General features: G+C 41.1%; 1 protein-coding gene and 1 long non-coding RNA gene across 2 annotated transcripts in view; one reads left to right on the plus strand and one right to left on the minus strand.

Annotated features, from left to right (window-relative positions):
• Nucleotides 1-2,744: 2,744 nt before the first annotated feature.
• Nucleotides 2,745-19,709, minus strand: LOC148109269 (uncharacterized). The gene is made up of 4 exons (XR_015726100.1): nt 19,579-19,709; nt 15,246-15,394; nt 13,359-13,475; nt 2,745-8,073 (listed from the first exon to the last, which is right to left on the minus strand). It is a non-coding gene; the product is annotated as an uncharacterized LOC148109269 (long non-coding RNA).
• RNF217 (ring finger protein 217) overlaps nt 19,219-21,172 on the plus strand; it is a 126,995-nt gene continuing 125,041 nt past the window's right edge. The window contains exon 1 of the mRNA XM_045798597.2: nt 19,219-20,173. Coding sequence (XP_045654553.1) covers nt 19,307-20,173 — 867 coding nt within the window. The 5' untranslated portion in view covers nt 19,219-19,306. The remainder of the gene's footprint in view (nt 20,174-21,172) is intronic.

Below are 21,172 nucleotides of genomic sequence, written 5' to 3' on the forward strand. Positions count from 1 at the left end.
TTCAGCAGACACATCCTTCTTCTCTTCTCTCTCTCTCTCTCTCTTTTTTTTTTTTTAGATTTTATTTATATATTTCAGAGAGAGAGAGAGTGCACACATGATCGTTAGAGGGGTGGGACAGAGAGGGAGGGAGTGGGGAAGGGAGAAAGAGGAGAGAATCGCCAGCAGACTCCATGTAGGGCCCCATACCAGGCCCCTGAGGTCACGACCTGGGCCAAAACCAAGAGCTGATGCTTAACTGACTGAGCCACCCAGGCTCCCCCCTTTGTCTCTTCTTAAGGTGAGAGTGGAGCTATGATCTTTTTTTTCTATGGGTATTAGGTGCCCTCTCTGCCATCTGCTCTGTATTTTTTGAGAAACTGTCAACCCCACTGGCCATTTTAAAATTACTTTAGGAGTAGTGTGAGTTAGGACTATAGCAAAAAGAAAGAATTTTAAAAAATATGAAGTTATCAAGAAAGGAAATGAGTAAAGTGAAGATTAATGGAGAACATCCAGATATAGTTATATTTGAAACCAGTAAATTTAAGGCAATGGAAATACATTTGTGTGGATGTTCCTTCTGGAAAAACAGGTCGGACAACTTAGTCCATTTAATCATAATAATTTATTCAATACTTTGCTTGCTAAGAAAGTAAAGAAGAATTTTTTTTTTTTTAAAGATTTTATTTATTTATTCGACAGAGATAGAGACAGCCAGTGAGAGAGGGAACACAAGCAGGGGGAGTGGGAGAGGAAGAAGCAGACTCATAGCGGAGGAGCCTGATGTGGGGCTCGATCCCATAGCGCCGGGATCACGCCCTGAGCCGAAGGCAAACGCTTAACCGCTGTGCCACCCAGGCGCCCCTAAAGAAGAATTTTTAAATGCCAAATAATATGGCTAGATACCCTCTTCCAGAACACTTTGTAATCATGTTTTGATCCCACAGCTTTAGTGAAACTATTTCTTCCAGCCAAATCCACTGCTATTAATTACTCCTTAAAATTCTATCTTCTGTTATATCCTACTTCCCCACTTCCACCCTCTTTGCTCCACCACGTATGTAAGGTATGCTTTTATTTTTCTTCTGGCCACTCCTACTTTATTTCCACTGAGTTCCTGGCTAGGATTCTGTGCTCTTTTCCCTCTGAACTTAACTATCTATGAGAATTTTGCCTCATAGCTCCATTCCTTGGTTAAAAATTTCAATCTGAATGCTCTGTTCCTTATTGCTCCATATTTCCAGCTATCTAGAGGGCATCTCTCCTTGCTCAACACATATTCACTATTGAGAAGATGAAAGTCTCGAGTTACAAAGAAGAATAAAGAACCCTAACCTCAAAGTAGCTACAATTATCCAGAGATCACAATGAATGAACTAGCAGAGGAGCTAAGAATTCATTGAAGAGATTAGTAGATGTTAAAACTTGAAAGGTAAGACGGTTGTGGGCTGCGTATGTTTCTAGGACTCCAAAAATCAGTCTAAATATCAACAACTGTTGGAAGGAAGTAGACTCTTTTTTATCTTTAGTCACCCGTTACACATTTTTTTTGTGGTCCACTATGTGTCAGATACTTTTCTAAGCACTGGAGCTGGTTTTACAGCAATGAGGAAAACACACAAAGTCCTAATTCTTCTAGAGTTTGTGTTCAAATGGAAAAGTCAATGAATAAATTAGTGAAACAAATGAAAAAGATAATTTCATCTGGCAGTAAATGCTGTGAAGAAAATGACTGGCTGATGTGACAGAGAGTAACTGAGGTTACATCTGGACTGTCACTCTAACAGGGAAGATAGGCATGCATGGAAGGGGTTTGGGGGAGTATATTCCAAGCAGAGGAATAGAAAGTGCAAAAACCCTGAGGTTGGAATAAGCTTGGCATATTTGTTGGGACAATAGAGGCTTACAGGTGTGGAGTATAGTGTGGAAAGGAGAGAACATTGTGAAATGAAGTTGAGAAAGTGGACAAGAACCAGACCTGTGGGTTTTAGTCTGTCAAAATAAGAGATCTGAATATTTATTCTAACTGTTCACAACAATAATTTGTGGCACTTCATGACACAACATAAACACATTGACTGAACATGTCATTAGAAATTGAATAACTAGCAAAACCACAGTATCTGTCAATATTTAACCAGTATTACTTAAGACTCAGAGACAATGAATCCGGGGATATGAATGTGGTCACTAGAGAAATGTGTTCCTTGCAGACTAAGGATGTTTTCACAGGGGCTAGTTTAAGTATCTTTGCCTATGCTCAAGTCACAGAAACATTCTCCTATGATTTCCTTAAAAGCCCAATGATTAAGGTTTTTAGAGTTAGGCTTAAGAGCAATCTCCAGTGAATTAGGGGTCAGGGTTTATTTTTTTTCAAATGAATGTTTCAGTTATTCCAGCGCCATTTATGAAAATACCTTCTTTTCATAGTTATATTGTTTTGGGCCTTTTATTAAAAAATCAGATGATTATAAATCATGGGTTTATTTCTGAGGTATTCATTCTGTTCCATTATTCTATTGGTTGATCCTTATGCGAATATCATACGGTCTTGATTTATTAAGAATCATGTAGTTATGTGAGTCATGAAATCAGGTAATATGTGTCCTTCATCTTTGTTTTTGTTTTTTTTTTTCCCAATATTGCTTTGCATATTCAGGTCCTTTGCATTTCCATATGACTTTTTAAATCATTCTGTTAATTTTTACCAAAAACCAAAAAAGCCATTGGGTTATGATTAAAATTGTAGTAAATGTGGGTTATGATTAAAATTGTATTAAATTAAAAATTGTATTAAATCCATTGAGAATTAAATCCTCAAAAATACAGCATGTTAGAATCCATGAACATGGTATATCTCTCCATTTACTTAGTTTTTCTTTAATTTGCCTCAGCAATATTTTGTAATTTTCAATGTAGTGGTCTTTGACATTTTTTGTTAAGTTTCCTACCAAGTATTTTATGTTTTTAACACTATTTAAAAGTATTTTTTAATTTCATTTTCTAATTGCTGCTAATACATAAAAACACAATAGACTTTTACATAGTAATTTTGGATCCTATGATATTGTTATATATGCTCATTACTTCTAAAAGGTTCTTTGTAGATTTTGTAGGATTTTCTTTGTAAACAATTGTGTTATTTGTGGATAAAGACTAACTAACTTCTTTTCCCCTGATAGTTCTTCCTTTTCTTATTGAACTAGCTAACACTTCCTATATAATAATGAACAGAAATGGTGAAGGTGGACACTCTTGTCTTATAAGCTAGGACACTTTAAAACTAAAAATGAAAAAGAGAATAAACTCAGAATAAAAGATATTTTCCAGAAAGCAATATTGTAATTTTGCTTTAAACACTCCTATGAGTTTAAAAGAAATAAAAAGAAAAAATATTTTATCTTAAATGATATAACACTTCACATGTCTGAAGTTCTTAATGCCTTCATCAGCTTAGGGATTGATTTCTAGTATCATTTCTCTTCAGCCTGAAGAACTTTCTTTATGATCACTTATAGTATTGTAGGTTTCCTGGTAGTAATTTCTCTTTTTTTTCTGTTATCTGAAATGTTCTGATTTAACCTTTATTTTTTTTTTCTTCTTCTTCTTTTTTTTTTTTGAAAAGATTTTTAAAATTTTTGAGTAAACTCTCCACCGAATGTGAGGCTCAAACTCACAACCCCAAGATGAAGAGTCACATGCTCCATGGACTGATCCAACCAGGCACCCCTAAGCTTTATCCTGAAGGATATTTTCACTGGCTATACAATTCTGGATTGACAGTTTCATATTGTTGTTTTAACACTTTAAGATGTTGTTCCAATACCTTTTGGCTTCCACAGTTTCAGATAAGTCAGTGATTATTTGAAACTGTGTTCCCCTGTGTGTAACATATCATTTTTCTCTGATTACAATTTTTCTCTTATATTTGCTTTTCAGCAATTTTACTATGATGAGCATAGTTTCTTATTTATCTTGCTGAAGGTTTGCTGAAATATTTGATTGCTAAATTAGGGGGATTTTTTGACATTATTTCCTTAAATATTTTTCATCTCTAAGACTTTCTCCTCTCCTGAGACTTCAGTTACTTGCAAATTAGATATTTTGCTATTGTCCCACAAGTACCTGAGGCTTTTGCTATTCAATTTTTCCCCTCTTTTACAGATTAAATAAATTTTAGTTATCTATCTTTAAGTTTTACTGATTCTTTTCTCTGTCATCTCCATTCTGTTGTTATGCCAATACAGTGAACTTTAAAATTTCAGATATTATATTTTTTCAGCTAGAATTTTCATTTGGTTCTGTTTTGTAGTTTCTGTACTCTTACTTAGTTTTCTAAATTCATTAGGAGAAGATTTTTCTTTATCCCATTGAGCTTAAGTGTAGTATCTACTTTAAAGTCATTGTCTGCCAATTCTAACATCTGCATTATCTTGTGTTTGGTCTGTATTGATTGTTTCATCTTCTGAAATGGGTCGTATTTTCCTTGTTGTTCATGTCAAGTAATTTTGTATTGCATCCTGAATATTGGGAATGATGCAGAAATTCTCAATTCTTTATATTATTCCAAATTGTTGGTATTTAGAGATATTTGGATTTGGATATTTATTAATTGCTTGTTGGTTTTGTTTTAACAGGTAATTAACTTGGCTGGATTAAAACTATAAATGCAGCACTTTGTAAGAGCTTCCATCTCAGTTTAATTATTTTATCCTTAGCTTGGCTGCTCAGTGTCTGCCCCATGCATCTGTGTTTCAGGGTTTTCCAGATTTTGGAGGAATGATTACATGGAATTTGTGACTTACCCTTCTGGCTGTCTCCTTATGAGATTTCCCCTTCACTTTCTGCCAGCTGATGCTGCACTCAACAGTCCTCTGGTCATTCAAACCTCTGAGTTTTCTAACAGATTTTCTGCCACCTTGTACAGCATAGACAAGGGTCTGTCCTTAGGCCCAAGACATAGAAACAGGAGATTCATCATGAGCCAGTTCCTTCTTTCAATGTCAACTCTCTTCCAGAATCACCTGATTTGGCTGATAGTCCAGAGACTTCAGGTAGGTACTTTTTTTTTTTTTGGTCTTTATGTTGTAGCTTGTTTTGGTTTTGTTTTTAATTTAGAGTTTACAGCTATTATATAAGAAAGGGTCACTCCACTAGGAACTCACATGACTATAGAAGCAAAACTTGGTTGTAAGTTTTTGAAATTTTAAAAACACATAAGAACTCTTTTTTTTTTTTAATATTTTATTTATTTATTCGACAGAGATAGAGACAGCCAGCGAGAGAGGGAACACAAGCAGGGGGAGTGGGAGAGGAAGAAGCAGGCTCATAGCAGAAGAGCCTGATGTGGGGCTCGATCCCACAATGCCGGGATCATGCCCTGAGCCGAAGGCAGACGCCTAACCGCTGTGCCACCCAGGCGCCCCAAAAAACACATAGAACTCTTAAGTCTCTAAGAGAAATAGTTCATGTATAGTGCCTACCATGTCAAGGAAAGTGGATAAGTATTTCAAACAGTTGTATTTTCTATTGAACTTAATTTCAGTTCACTTTCACTGCCTTCAGGAGAGTCAACGTCCTAAACCCACCCCCACCCCCCCCACCCCCCGGTCGCATTTTACTGTCTTAACTATTGGTAGGTTTTGGGCATGAAAAGATGTAATTATCTATAGTTTAGGCAGTGGTAGTATTTCAAATTTATAGCCCTTAGAGATGGAATAAATTCAAGTGATCCAGGTAAACCCTCTAATTATGCAAATGAGAAAATAAAGACCAAATGATTATGTGATTTAAATATTAACACAGATGGGAATTAAACAAAGTTTCCTTTTCTTTTTTTTTTTAAGATTATATTTATTTATTTGACAGAGAGAGACAGTGAAAGAGGGAACACAAGCTGGGGGAGTGGGAGAGGAAGAAGCAGGCTCCCTGCTGAGCAGGGAGCCCAATGTGGGGCTCGATCCCAGGAGGCTGGGATCATGACCTAAGCCGAAGGCAGACGCTTAAAGACTGAGCCACCCAGGTGCCCTAAACAAAGTTTCCTAATGTTGCATGTCCAAGAAGAGCTATTTGGATCAGGGGCGCCTGGCTCGCTCATTTGGAAGAGCATGTGACTCTTGATCTCTGGGTCATGAGTTCAAGTTCCATGTGGGGTGTAGAGATTACTTACATAAATAAAACTTTAAAAAGAGTTATTTGTACCATATCTTAATGATTTTACTTCTGTAGTATATCACTACATACTAATAATTCTATCCACTCTTTCTCTTGGATATCTTTAGGACCATATTATTTCATAAGCTGCTAAGAATCACAGAGGGTTTCTGAGTAGTTGATATGCATAGGACAATACTGATATAAATTGAAAATTGAATTAGATAGTATTTATGAAAGCACATCACAGAGTTCTTGGTACAAAGTTAGCATCCAGTAAGTACTCATTCTTCATCTTCTTCCTACTTCTCATCTTTCTTATTTTAATTGCTTATACTTTCAAGATACATTTGAATTCAGGGAAAGCAAGGGGAAGTATCACTCCTATTCTTTTTTGGAAATGCTGATTTCCAAAAATTAGAGCAACTCTCTCATAGTCTCATCCTTTCTTGTCCCCTTGTCTTGTTTATCTATTTCATTGCCTTCTCGCTAATACAGCTTCAAAGAGACAGGTAAGTAAGCAGGGTGAGGTCAGCAGAATCTCAGGCTACGGTTAGTGAGAAGGGAGTAACTGTTCTCACTCCTTTCTAAGCAAAAGAAATAGAGAGAGAGAGCACACAAGCAAGAGCACTAGTTAAAAATAGATTTAAAGTCAAAGGGCTTCTAGCTCTTCACCTCTATGTAGCTTTGCCTCTGTTTAATCATCTTTTAATAAAGATTATAACACTAATTCAGGGATAGGAAAACTTTATGAAGTGGCAGATAGTAAACATTTTAGATTTTGTGGGCTGCATTCTGTTTCATATTTTCCTTTTTTAAAATAGCTTCTTAAAAAATATAAAAGCTATTCTTAGCTTGGGACCTGTAAAAAAAGCAAGTGGTGGGCTGTAGAATGCTGACTTCTGTACATTAGACATTCTATTGTCTAATGTTGAAGAATTATATGGCATGATACACATGAAAACACACTAATTCATGCTACAGATATGTGTGGTATTATTATTAATGACAATAATTGCCCATTGTCATTTGGAGGGCAGCACAAAGGCCTAACGGAATTGGATATAGGTAATGTAAGCTTTGATAGAGGGAATAATGGAGGAAAGTTCTGAGCCATATTAATATATGGGCGACACTGTTTTCCAAGTACCAGCATAAGATCCCAGCAATGATACCATGGAGCAGGGCAAGATAGAGGAAACACCAACGCACAGACTGTCTACTTCATAATACTTTTCCAAAGCTAACCTTAGCAAAACTAATCTGGCTGCTTTGGAATTAGAGAAAAATGGCATGAAACCAACAGCCATAATCCTCCCTAACAAGGAATGTGCCATAATTTGACTTTTTAAAAATAATTTAATTTTAACATCATTTTTAAATAAACAATTGAATTTCTAAGTTCCTATTTTTAACATTCATTGAATAGTCTTTCAAGTGAGTATTGTAAATAAAACGAATCATCATACACTCTCTGTGTTCCCTGTTGCATTTTAAAGAACGTATATAGTAACAATTACATCTAGACTTCAAATACTTTACTAATCATATTTTCTGGGGGAAACAAAGAAAGTAGTTTCCCAAGAGTCAAGTCTTGTTTGATTCAAGTTCATTGACAGTTACTTATTCACTGGTAACATTAAAAATCATCCTAATTTTATTACTTCATTTTCCATATGAATGTAAAAGGATTATTCTATTCTTAAAATAATAACATAAATCCTCTCTGAAGCACAGGGTCTGAGAGGTTTTGCAAATCCATGACTCACTCTGACAACGAGAGGTCAGCAGTTTCTGTCCCCATATGCCTGTAGAATTTCATCCACAGACGTCATTTTGAGAAGTGCCGGCACGACGCTGGACGGTTTCTTAGGTACTGGAAAGCCTGTGCCATCGACCATTGTTGAGTCGTAATTTCACATTACCTTTTAGTCATGTCTAAAATTGGAAGCAAGTAATTAAATAACAAATATCATGCATCACAGAACAAGAGGGATAATGATGTTAAACGCATTGACTAATTCTCTAACTTAACTATTTGATGTATAAAAGGAAGCACTGAGTCAACTGATGAGGCATAGGCATCATAAGTTATATGAAGTCAAGGGAAAGGGGGAAAAAAGCACTAGAATTTCCAGCCACAACCCCAGCCAGAATAGTATCAATAGAATCTGCTGATAGAATAACAGAATACAAGTCAGAGAAACACCATCTTAAAAATGTATTTATGAGTCAGAGCCTATTCACATTTCTCATAGGAATTACTGATTTCTATGACCAACATTAGGACTTTTAAAATGACATTGAAAATGAAAGATTAACTTTTTCTTTGAAATGTAAAATGCAAAAATAACTAAATTAGGCTACCAAATCTTCCTGTTTTAGAAAGGCACAAAATTACCTGTAGGAAATCAGGGGGAAAGAACCCAAAAATAAAAAACACCTGGAGCCATATTTAATCCTTTTTTGTCCCCTTTCAGCACATTATATCTTTTGCCATATCCCACAGATTCTATCTCTAAGGGTCACTACCATGTAATAAACAATGAGCACCTACTATGTACCAGGCACAGCTCTATCCCCTGGGGCAGAATAGCAGACACATAGAAAAAGAAATACTCTGTCATCATGGAACTTAAAATCTAAGAAAAGGGGGGCTACAATTAAGAAATAAGGAAATCAGGGGAACCTGAGTGGCACAGCAGTTAAGCGTCTGCCTTCGGCTCAGGGCATGATTCCGGGGTTATGGGATTGAGCCCCACATCAGGCTCCTCCACTATGAGCCTGCTTCTTCCTCTCCCTCTCCCCCTGCTTGTGTTCACTCTCTCGCTGGCTGTCTCTCTCTCTGTCAAATAAATAAATAAAATCTTAAAAAAAAAAAAGAAATAAGGAAATCAATATATACTATGTCACTTGACAAGTACTATGAGTACTCATACAGAGTATGTAACAGAGTAAAGAGCAAGAGGTGACTGGGGACGTAGTATCTGAAGGTGGTGGTATGGTTTTGAGGCTGGTTAAGGAAGGCCTCAGTGACAGAGGAACATTTTGAGCAAAGACCAGAAGAAAGTGAGAGGGGCCGAGCATATGACAAGGAGCAAGAACATCCCCAGCAGACGGAACATGGATCAAGGCCATGGGGTAAGAGTATGAGTGGGACATTTGAGGAAGAGCAAAGGGCCAGTGAGAATTTGTATAGTGAGTGAGGGGGAGATGTGAGGCAGGGGTGGTATGAGAAAAGGGGGAGTCATATGAGTGGCCTTAAGGAAGACTTTAGATTTTACTCCGGAATATAGGAAGCCACCAGTGTTCCTTCCCACTTTAGACCTCATCATATCTCAACATGACAGTGTAACAAGAGGCTTCTACTTCATGTCTCACCTCCTGGGTCTCTTTCTTCAAATGCATATTTTACTTTGCCACATTATCTATTTTTCTTAAACCTAGAACTGATCATTACTCTCCTATTAAATATATCCCACTATCTAAAACAAAACACAATACCTAATCAAACCATTGTCAAGACAATCTAATCTCCGTAATCAGAATCTCTAAAGAAAACGGATGGCACAAACTGGGTAACGTGAGGAGGGCTTAGTAATGGAACCAATTACAAAGGTGTGGACAGAGTGTAGGACTTGCATAAGAGATAGCACAGTACCCTGGGATTAGCAGCTGCGGAGAGCCTTACATCTCAGGATTCGTTGAATTGTATCCCCCAAATAGATATGTGAAGTCCTAACCCCCAGTTCTTCAGAATGTTGTGTTTGGAAACAGGATCATTGCAGATGTAATTAGTTAATATAAGGACAGACTGGAGTGGGATGGGCCCATAATCCATTATGACTGATGTCCCTCTAGGAAGAAGAGAAGAGACATAGAGAGAGACACACAGCGAGAAGATGGCCATGTGACAACAGAGACAAAGATTGAAGCGATGCTTCTACAAGCCAAGGAAAGTCAGTGATTGCTTGCAAATACACAAAGCTAGAAGAGGCAAGGGAGGAGTCTCCCTTACAGATTTCAGGGGGAGCATGGCCCTGCTGACACCTTGATTTCAGACCTCTAGCCTCCAGAACTTAAGACAATAAATGTTTGTTACTTTAAGCCACCCGGTTTCCTGTACTTTGTTACAGCGGCCCTATGAAACTAATACATCTCCGTTTGGCCTGAAGGGAGAAACTCTCAGAACCCAGAGAGGATAGCACTTATCACGTTCGATGGAGAGCTGCAGACCTACAGGGACCTGGCGGATTGAGAGCCAGAAGAATAAACACTCCAACCCTCTGATCACCTGCCAGTGTCTCCCCTTGGTTGAACTTTATTGGAAGGCAGAGGACAATTGAGGCCACTGATATGTGTCCCTATGCGTCAGCCACCAGGGGCAGAGAGTACACAAAAGCAGAAGGGGAGTTAAAAGGACAGGTAGAACTATCCAATGCAAAGTCGCTAAAAATTTTGGGACAGCTTATCTTTCCTGCCTCGTCTCCTGTCCTGCTTCTACATGCCACATAGGATCAGACACCAGGACCACCAGCTGCCACTCAAGGTACCCTCATGTGTTGTACCATCATGTGTCTGCTCAGATAGTTCCTTCTACTGAAACATTTACTATCCTTACCACCTTCTCCAACTGTAAAATATAACTCATCTTCCAGGCCCTCCATGAAGCGTTTTGTGATCCACCGAGGCAGAAACTCCCTGCACTGCAGCTCCAATATTCCTGAATTTACAGTTCTACAATCACACCCACCAAAATCTGTCTGGTGTCGTAGTTAGACATCTGTCTTCTCTTTTCAATTGAGAGATTCCTCAGGGCATGGATTGAGTTATAGTCATCATTTATAACTGTTCACCTCGATATTTCACAACAATGTGCACAAAGTGGGGATTCATATTTATTGGTTAAGTTGAAAATGATAATTTTAGTATTGAAATGAAATTTAGAGCCAACCAGTTCAATCTGCCCATTTCACAGAAGTAAAAACTGAGGCCTAGAAACAGACAATTAATGGCAAAGTAGGACTAGGATACAAATATAAATTTGCTCAGTCTGGAGCTTTCCCATTATATAATCATGGAATAAAGCCATCATTCTCATAAAGCTCGTAACCACAACTCCAAAGTCTTGTAAAGATAAGAAAAAGTAAAATGTAAATGATTTAGCAACATGTGAATGAAAAGCTTTTTAAGATACTTGCATATTGAGAAATTTTTAAAAAGTATTTGAGGAAATATTTTGAGCTTTATTGATTCCACAATGTTTGAGAAACAGCTTGCGATATTTAGCGACCCCCAAAGGCAGCTGGGTTCTCCCATTCCAACGTGGGAGCAAGTGTGTTAAGAAATAAATAGATAATTATTTTCTACAATTTAAAAGTAAATATAACTGAAGAGCTTAAGCTGTCTGCTTAAAAAATTTCAGAATCATTTCATCCTTTCCTAGATTTTGTAACCAAAATGTCAAAGCCAATTTCAACCAGGCCGCAAATCAAAAGGGCTCATTACTTATCTCTATTATCTAAGGAAATCAACTTTCTTGTGTGACAAGAACAAGGTAATACATTTCTCTGTTTTTATAAATCTTTCTTTTTATTAAAGATTTTACTTATCTGAGAGAGAGAGAGCACAAGTGAGGAGGGGGGAGAAGGGAGAGGGGCAGAAGGAAATGGAGAAGCGGACTCCCCAGGGAGTGCAGGGCCTTACGTGGGGCTCGATCCCAGGACAAGATCTTGACCTGAGCTGAAGCCAGATGCTTAACCAACTGAACCACTCAGGCACCCCAATTTCTCTTTTCTTAAATTAAACTTGTCTTATTTGTGCATTAATTGATACTATGCCTGCTCAATGACATCTTTCTGCTTGAGAAAACAAGGAAAATGAAAACCTGTAAAAGTTAATGAACTTCCATTTTTGTTGTGGTGTAGTTCAGGAAGTTCCCAAGACCACCTTCGTTTCACTGATTCTCTAGAAGGACTTTCAAAACCCAGCAAACATGTCTACTCACAGTAAAGGTTTATTAATCAGCAAGAGGCAAACCTATACAAGGCACACTTAGGCGAGACCAGGCATGAAGGCACCAGCTGTCCTCTCCCAGGGGGATTGTGTGACCCGTGCTTACTTCTCCCAGCAACCATGTGTGACGACGTAAATGGAATACTGCCAACCACAAAAGCTCACCAAGCCTTGGTGTCCAGGGTTTTTATTGGAAGTCAGCAATGTACACATGGCTAACCACCCATGTGATTAACCTTAGTTCCCAGCCCCTCCAGAGGTCAAATTGCTATCACATGACCCAAGGCCCCCACCATAAATAACACCATTCACATAGACTGTGTGGCATGACCTAAGGACTCCAGGTAAACAAAGAGACTCATTTCCTGCAGACAGCACAGGAAGGTTACTCCTAGGAGCTGGGGCAGGGACCATTCTTTAGGCAAGGTTAATCCTTTACTACGTAAGTGTTTCTTGTAAATTTAAAGTTTAAGTTTCTAAGAGCTTAAGGTGCTTATCCTGTTGTTTTCCGCTCCTGCCTAAGGTTTTCCATCTGAGCTTCCAAGCTTTCTCAATGACACCAGGGTGTCTCAGTACTTTTTCGTGGTGTTCTTTAGGCACAAAGAAATCCCTAATAGTAATTAGGGCCAAACAACTTAACAGTAGTACGTTGCATGGTGTCCAAGAGACGATGCTGTGATTCCCTGAAGAATTTTATTTTACTTTGTTTTTTTAAAGTAATCTCTACCCCCAATGTGGGGCTCGAACTCATGGCCCTGGGATCAGAGTCACATGCTCCACCAACTGAGCCAGCCAGGCGCCCCAAGAATTTTAAAATTCCACGGTGCCCCTAGGAGGTTGCCGCTGTGCCTCAGGGCCACTTGGCACATAATTTCAGAACCATAGTTCCACATCATGCTTAAGTCACTACAGAAGACTATTCGGACATTGTTTCTGTCCTTTAAAGATGCTTGGTTGAAAAGTAAATATGTGTCGAATACTAGCAACTGGACTTCCATAGACAGGCAATATATGCTCTGGACAGTTTCAAGTGTTTCACAGATGTCTTAAAGTTAATAATGAAGGAAAATTTGGGGAAAGGATTATTTTCTCCATTGAACAAATTAGTAAACTGAATTTTCCAGAGTTTGACATAGGGTCTAACAGACATTCAAAAAATGTTTCTTAAATTGAATTGTAACACGAATAGGAAAACTTGCTTACCTTACCTGTCACAAGTGTACGTGCAAATAACATCTGTTAATACCAAGCTTATTCCTCTGTTCATTAGGATGAAACAATTTCACACTTTAAAAAAAAAATCTTCTTTTTCTCTCTTGTCCAATCTAAAAGCAACAATATTTTGGAAATTTCAGGAGGAGGAGAATTATAACATCAACCTTATACATAACTTCCATTATTTTTGTCCTTATTGTATAATATGCATGCCTACCTAGTTGTAACCGTATCACACATTACATTTTTCTTTCACTTAACATAGTTTTGTAAGCACTTCTCATTGTTCTAAACAAACCTTCTCTGAATTACCTTTTACTTCTTCCCTAATTTGGAAGAGATTTCCTCTTGCTAAGAAAATCTCTACTCTTCAGAACTGAAGTGTTGCTTTGTACGAGTGCATCTTTGGCTCTGTTACTTTGATGCTTGATTATCCTTTAGTTTGAACAAAATTATTTCCTTCACTGTGAATTACCTAGCAACGATGGTACTGGAAGAAAGAGATTTATCTTGCTCTTGCTTACCGAACCAATGAAGCATTCCAGTCTCAGGGCCAGGGAGGAGCCAGGCTGTAAATTTTTTTGACTTCTGTTATAAACAAAGCCTGTCCGGGGAAGGCTGTGACTTGACACCCTTTTTAGAAAGAGAAGCTGGGGAAAAGAGAGAACGTGCCTCTCTATTCATGTCACTATGTGCCTTGGGAAGAGGAGATTGGGGATTTCTATATGCAGAGCCTAGGCTGACATCTTTCTGGTAAACCAAAGCCATAATAGTGGAAACTTTGAGTTGCCTTTAAACCTCAAAGTCTTGGTGACTCCTTCAGTGAGGAGGGAACTGGTTCTCTGTCCGGGAAGGGTCAAGTTGTTAGTGGACCTCTTTTTGTCTTAATTTAAAGAGCTTCCATGGCATGGGTTGAGAGATGGGATTTCCTTGGCACAGTACTCATTTGGGAATGAGTTTCTGCACTCAAGTAAATGAACCTGTGTTTTGGAAATGAGGGATTGGCATGATGGATTTAGAGGTATTAATTATGGCTGAGTTTATCTTGAACATTTTTAGACCACTGTTGTCACTGGAAGAGGCAAAGAGGAAATTCAAAAATAAGATGAGGAAAGGAAGCTGTCAGAACCATAACTTCAGGAATAGAGAATCATATCGATGTACTGCTAAATTGTAAATATCTAAAGGGGAATCAACAGTTAATATTTGATCTCACCCTTTTTTATTTAAAGGAATGTACTCATTAATTAACAAGCAAGATATTATTTATAGCATTTTGAATTTTAAAAAATCTCCTTAGAATAGATAGGAGAGTAGATTCTCTCATAGCGTCATTATTGATGGGACTATAAATTGGTGCTAAGTTTCTGTGATAATATGCGCCAAGAGCCCCAAAAGTACATCTACCCTTTTCTGCAGCAATTTAATTTTTTGAGACTTCATGCTATGGTATATTAGGAATGTAACAGAGTTTATATGTTAATAGAAATAAGAAATATTAACATATATTAAGTGTTATATAGCTTTAAAAATTTTTTTTAAAGATTTATTTATTTATTTTAGAGAGCGAGAGCTTGTGACCAGGGGGAGGGGCAGAGGAATAGGGAGAGAAGCAGACTGTCTGCCAAGTGGTGAGCCTGACTGATGCAGGGATCCAGAGATCATGACCTGAGCTGAAATCAAGAGATGGTCGCTTAACTGTCTGAGCCACCCAGGCACCCCCAAGTGTTATTTATCTTAAAGTCATAAATAATCTAATTTTAAAAATAAAATAGAATTGATTAAATACATTATGATGCAGGTATGTAGTAAAATTCTATATGGTCATGAATCATGATGATGTACAGATGTTTTAATTATATGGAAATATTCAGGGGTACCTGGGTGGCTCAGTTGGTTAAGCGTCTGCCTTCAGCTCAAGTCACGATCCCAGGATCCTGGGATGAAGCCTTGCATTGAGCTCCTTGCTCAGCAGGGAACCCGCTTCTCCCTCTGCCTGCCCTTCTCCCTGCTTGTGCTCTCTCTCTCTCTGAAAAATAAATAAATAAAATCTTAAAAAAAAAAAGAAAATATTCAGAATATATTACAAAGTGAAGAAAAAGCAGAAAAAGAGAATTTATCATTTAGTTATTTTTATACACACGGATGCAAACACTAGAACGAAATATCTCAATACAGGAGAGTAGTGTAAGGTTTTATTTTGGGTAGTAATAGCTAAAGTGCTTCCCCTTATTTCTTGCTCCCTGCCTTCCCTTCCTCCCTCCTTCCTTTCTTCCTTTTCTTCTTTCCTTCTTTGTTTCCTCCCTTTCCTCCTTTCCCCACCCTCCTTGTCCTCCTTTTTATTCTTGATTTTCTCTGTATTCCAAGCATTTAGGCTTTTATTTTATAAGTTGAAGGAATACACTGTTTTGTTTTATGTTTAACTTCATCTTATAAAAGCCTGCTATTTGGATTTAGGGAATTTAGGGTGGAAAAAGAAAGAGAAACAACTGTGTCCCTTTCTTTTCTTCTTGATGGCCTCTCCCTTCATGTTCCAGGTTCACTTCCTCCATGGTTGAAGAGGAGAGAACAGGAAAGTGAGGACCAACATTCCACTGTGTCTTTCAAAAGCAGACCTAGAAGACTATTCCATCCTGTTCATTGCTCTTCAGGAAATGAATTTGTTTTGTTCTGTTTTTAAAGAATTATTTATATATTTGAGAGAGAATGAGAGAGAGCAAGCGGGTGTGAGGGGCAGAGGGAGAGGGAGAGAGAGTCTAGGCTGACTTCACGCTGAGTGCAGAGTCACATGGGAAAGGCGGCTTGATCTCAGGACACTGAGATCACCATCGGAGCCAAAACAGAGACTTGGGTGCTTAACTCACTGTGCCACTCAGACCCCCAGGAAATGAATTTGTTTTAAAACTTAAAAGATTTCTATTTCTTTTTGCCTGTTTGGATATTTGAAAGACTGGCAGAAAAACAAGTCAGGTATTTGCTGTATAATTATTTTGTGGTATTTAAATGTTAAGCATTTCTTCTCCACAACAGGCAAGAAGAAATCACTTTTGCCTTTAATGTGTAAAATTAAAACGATTCACAGCTTTTCTGATATCTCATAACATTTTTCTAATAAGTTAATAAATCTAGGCTTTTTAATGTTCGAATTAATGTCTGAATAAAAATCTTCAAGGGCACCAAAAATAAGTCACGTTTAAAGGCCAGGATAAGAAAAGTGGCAATAGAAAAAAATGTTTAATAATGATCTAAAGCAGCTGACTATGTCAATTCTCAAACTTGACATTGTCTCCAAATGTTAGTCTTGGTTTTAGGGAAGGTGCACAGCTCGTTGCAGGTTAGAAAATATTGAGAGTTCACACTGGTAGTGGCAGACAGTGCTTATGTTGTACGAACAACTGTATACAGCCTAATGCGAAGCAGACGGTCTGAGTTTTGAGAATATGAAGCTTGTGGTAGATAAGTGAAATTTATGCTATGGTAAGTATGTTTTCAACCAATCCTTTTTAAAGAGTGAATCCTGTCATCACAATCATTATAGGTGCTTCATGCATTTCATTTCAGGGGAAATTGATGGTCTGACTGGAATTTTAACTTTGCATTTTAACTCATTTTCATGCTGCCAGTGTCCCAGATTGAACACCAGGGAGGCTGAGCCCAGGATTTAGGCAAGTCTGAGTCTGTCTGGAGGGTGAAGATACAACATGCCATGGTTCTCTCTTCACAAAGATGGATGAATCCCATAGAAGTGAAGTCATGGCAAGGAGAAGGGCTGAGAGTTCTGGGGAGACTTCAGGATTTCTAGAAGTGACTTCTAGTTGGTTCAGTGGCAAGGAAAGCCACCGTCAGTGGACAGAAGTCTGGGGGATAAGGAACAAGGTCGTGGACACTGCAAGAACAAGTTCTTGGAACACCTATGACAAATATGTGTGGGGGTGGGGGTCCCAAAACTATGCGAGGACCTTAAGGTATTTGATTTCTATAGACACTGCGGAGTTATACTTTTTCATATTGGTTATTGTTACTGTAGTCTTACTGTTGTCACCTGGAAAGCACAGATTAGTTTCGTATCTCTTTTGAAAGAACAGAGGAGTAGTTATCAGATGGCAAACACAAAAGGCACAGTACAGGTAGGCTTCTTGTCCCTGTCTTTAGAACATTAAACACTAGAGGTATCATTTGGAGAAGAGAGCAGTTCACAAGAAACTAATTAGCCAAAATGGGGTGGGTGGGGGGGAATCCTTGAGTAACATTATTCTTCCAAATAAGAATTCTTCATTCTTGGGTCAGACTGATAAATGAGGTGGCATTTCGACTGATTGATTGGATTCATCCCTCCAGGGTGCCGCTGAGCTTCAGACACAAAGGATAGAAATGTGCTTGGATGTTGCCCTGCTTTCTTAGTATTGCACAGTCAGTTGCCTTTCTAGTATTTGTAACTGATTGGGAAAATATTTTAGAACAAACCAATAACAACTTCAAGATAAAAAATGCTACACACTTCACAACTCCTTCCTATTATACGAACGTGTAAATTGAATTCCCTTTAAAGATGCAAAAACAAGGGTTGGCTTCCCCAAAATGTTTTCATTGGCTTTAGGGAACTAAAACACACCAGTCTGGGTGACTAATACTTCCTGTAAAATAAAGATAGATCAACACATAATTAAATTCTGGCTGAAATGTAATTGTTGTCTTGGAAACAGTTTGGGGGATAAATACGGTTATGCTAATGGAACTAACTCCTCATGATTCCCACCAAGGATCTAGTTTAGTCGTTAGACCAGGCCATCTTACTACCTCCTGTTATCTATTTTGTATTATTTAAAGGGTTAAAAAAAAAAGTTCCTAACAGAACACTGAAGAGGAGGGAAAAGGGATAAATCTTAAATTAGTTATTTGTCAGCTCTCAAAAGGATTCCCGTTGGAGGAGTAGGTTAAAAGTACCTTGGGCTCATCTGTGAGTTCCAAAGATCCTTCCCACCACAATAGGTAGAAAACAGAGTTAGCATATCCAACATTTTTAACGAATAATTCCTGGCGTTATTTCTCTGAACTCCCTCTTTGGAAGATTTAAAATTCGATGGCTCCAAGAGAAACCAAAATCCTAAGCGGCCAGTGTTTTCTAGTTTCTGCTCTGAGTATACAGTGATTTTGTAGGAAGTTCCACTTCGTGCGTAGCCTGAAAGGCAGCCTGCCTGCTCTGGAGGGTTTTGTTGAGGCCGAGTGTGAACTCTGGGCGCGAGAGCGCATCTCGGCTCTTAGATCACACCCACTCGGGTGTGCGTGTGAGTGAGTGCGCGGGTGCCTGCGCGCGTGTGTACGTGTGGGGAGGTGTGCGCCAAGGGGGTGGGGTGAGGGGGAGCGAGGAGGGCTCTAGGTGAAGCCGGAGCAGAGGGAGGTCGCCCGCTCCGGCCTCTCCCCCAGGGGCCCCGGTGGCTCGCTCGCGCTCCGGCTGCACCTCCCGGTGCGCGCCGCGGCGGCGCCACAGGCCCCTGGACCCTTCGACCAGCGCCCTCCGGCCGCCCGTCCCGCGCGGCCCTCAGCCGGGACCGGCTATGGCACGGGACTGACGGCCGCCTCCCCTCGCCGGACCCTCTGCCCCGCCCGGGGGCTCGCGGGGGCCCCGGCACCGCCCCGACCTGCATGAGGGGCGGGCGCGCCCGCGCCCGGAGCGAGCGGCCCTCGGCGCCCCCGAGGCGATCCCCGGCCGCGCCGGAGGACGAGGAGGAGGAGCAGCGGACCGGGCCGGGCTCCCCGCCTGCCGCGGCCCGGGAGCACGGGCTCCCCGGAGGGAGCTCGGGGAGTCCCAGCCCCGGAGGAGGGACCCGGAAGCAGAAGCGGAGCCGCGAGTCGAGCCGAGCCGCTGCCCCCGCTGCCCGCCGGCGCCGGGTGGGGGTCCCGGCGGCTGGATGGGCAGCGGCGGCGCGGGCCGCGGGCGGCTATGGGCGAGGAGCAGAGCACGGTGAGCGGCGGCGGGCCCCAGGAGGCGCGGGCCCCCGCTGGCGGCGCCACGGGCCACCCCGAGCCCCCGAGGCCGCGGGGGGACAGCGCCGGGGATCCCGGGCCGCGCGCCGCCCCCGCGGAGCCGAGCGGCGGTGGCTGCGGAAGCGACTCGGGCTGCGCGGACACGAGCGCCCCGGAGCCCGAGAGGAGCCGGTGGGGCCCGGACGGGAGGAGCCGAGCGCCCGGGCAGCCCGCGGGACTGGCACTTACCGGGCCCCTCAACCCACAGACTTTGCAGCAGCAGCTGGAAGAGGAGGAGGAAGCTGGGGACCGAAACGAGGGAGGGGATGAACGGCAGGACGCGTCCCCAGGCGAGGAGCCGGAGCCCAGGACCCGCGTCGGGGCCGCGGACGAACTGGTCCTGGACGTGCTGGGTCAGCGGCGCCCAATCCCCGCCAAGAGGCAAGTTTTTTGCTCCGTGTTCTGCGTGGAGAATGACCTGCCCGAGGCCCCCACCGCGGAGCAGCTCTCGCCCCCCGTGTCTTCACCTCGGGCTCCGCCGGTGACGAACGCTCCCAGCACCCCCTCCTCCTTCCCCAGCCCCCGGCTGTCCCTCCCAACAGACCCCCTGTCCCCCGATGGCGGCAGCATCGAGCTGGAGTTCTACCTGGCGCCCGAGCCGTTCTCCGTGCCCAGCCTGTTGGGAGCTCCACCCTACTCTGATCTGGGTGGGGTAGGGGATCCCTATGTGCCCCTCATGGTGCTGATGTGCCGGGTGTGCCTGGAAGACAAGCCCATCAAGCCCTTGCCCTGCTGCAAGAAGGCCGTGTGCGAGGAGTGCCTCAAAGTCTACCTGAGCTCCCAGGTAACTTTCCCCCTTCTGCCCCCTCTTTCGTTCCCCATTCAGCGTTTCAAATCCCTGGCGAGGCAGTCCAGCTCGCCCGCTCCCAGCTCACAGGAAGAGGTGATGAGACACTCTTACCAAGGGCCTCTGTCCGACAGTTTCTCACATCTCACAGTTGTTTGTCGTTGTAATATTATTTAAGCGTGTTGACCTCACTGGCTAACTTGACTGGAATTTAACTCTGCACGAGCTTCAGGCTTTAGTGGGCAACCCGTGGAGGGAACGGGCTGCAGTGAATTGTCCTCTGCTTCTTTCTTTTACTGAACTGCAAGCAAGAGCTTGCTCAAAAAGGAGGCCAATGAGAGCGCCTCGTGAGCCTGTCTTCTGGAAACTAACAAATAGTGGGCACCAAATACTGTAAATTCCTATTGAGTTGGTGAGGAGAAGGGTTGGAATTAATATTTCAGGTCCATGATGACTGAATGTTTAATTTTGCTCCATTTATATATTCCAGAAAGGTTTTATTTATGTTTTCATTCATTCATTTATTCATTCATTCATTTATTCATTCCTTGGCCCTTGCCCACTTAGCAGTTTTCTTCTTCCACAGTAAAGTTGAAGTGCTTTTCCTCACTGAAGTTTTATGCCAGCACACTACTTTATTTCTTTAAGAGGGAACAAAACAGAGCAAAACAAAGCAAAGCAAGGCTAAGAGGTTTAACAAAACAAGCAGTGGTGAAACTTTCTTCCTCAGCTCCTATTTGAAAGCTTGTTTTTTTCTTGGAAAGCTTAGGAGTGCAACAGATCAGCTTTCCTTCACTGATGGTGAATGAGTTCCTCCAGCGTTTGCAGTCTCTTACGTTTCTGTCAGTGTTGTGCACAATCTAGAATGCCCTTTGATCTGGTGTTTGACTGTCCTAGGCCTATTCATCTTTCAAAACCCTGGCTGTTCAGGTGTCAGCATTTTTTTTTTTTGTAAAGTCTTATCTCACCCTCCGGGCCACACTGCTTATATACTTT

Source organism: Ursus americanus, chromosome 11, assembly GCF_024610735.1.
Source record: "Ursus americanus isolate L20-20 chromosome 11, mUrsAme1.1.p, whole genome shotgun sequence".
In the NCBI taxonomy this organism is placed as follows: domain Eukaryota; kingdom Metazoa; phylum Chordata; class Mammalia; order Carnivora; family Ursidae; genus Ursus; species Ursus americanus.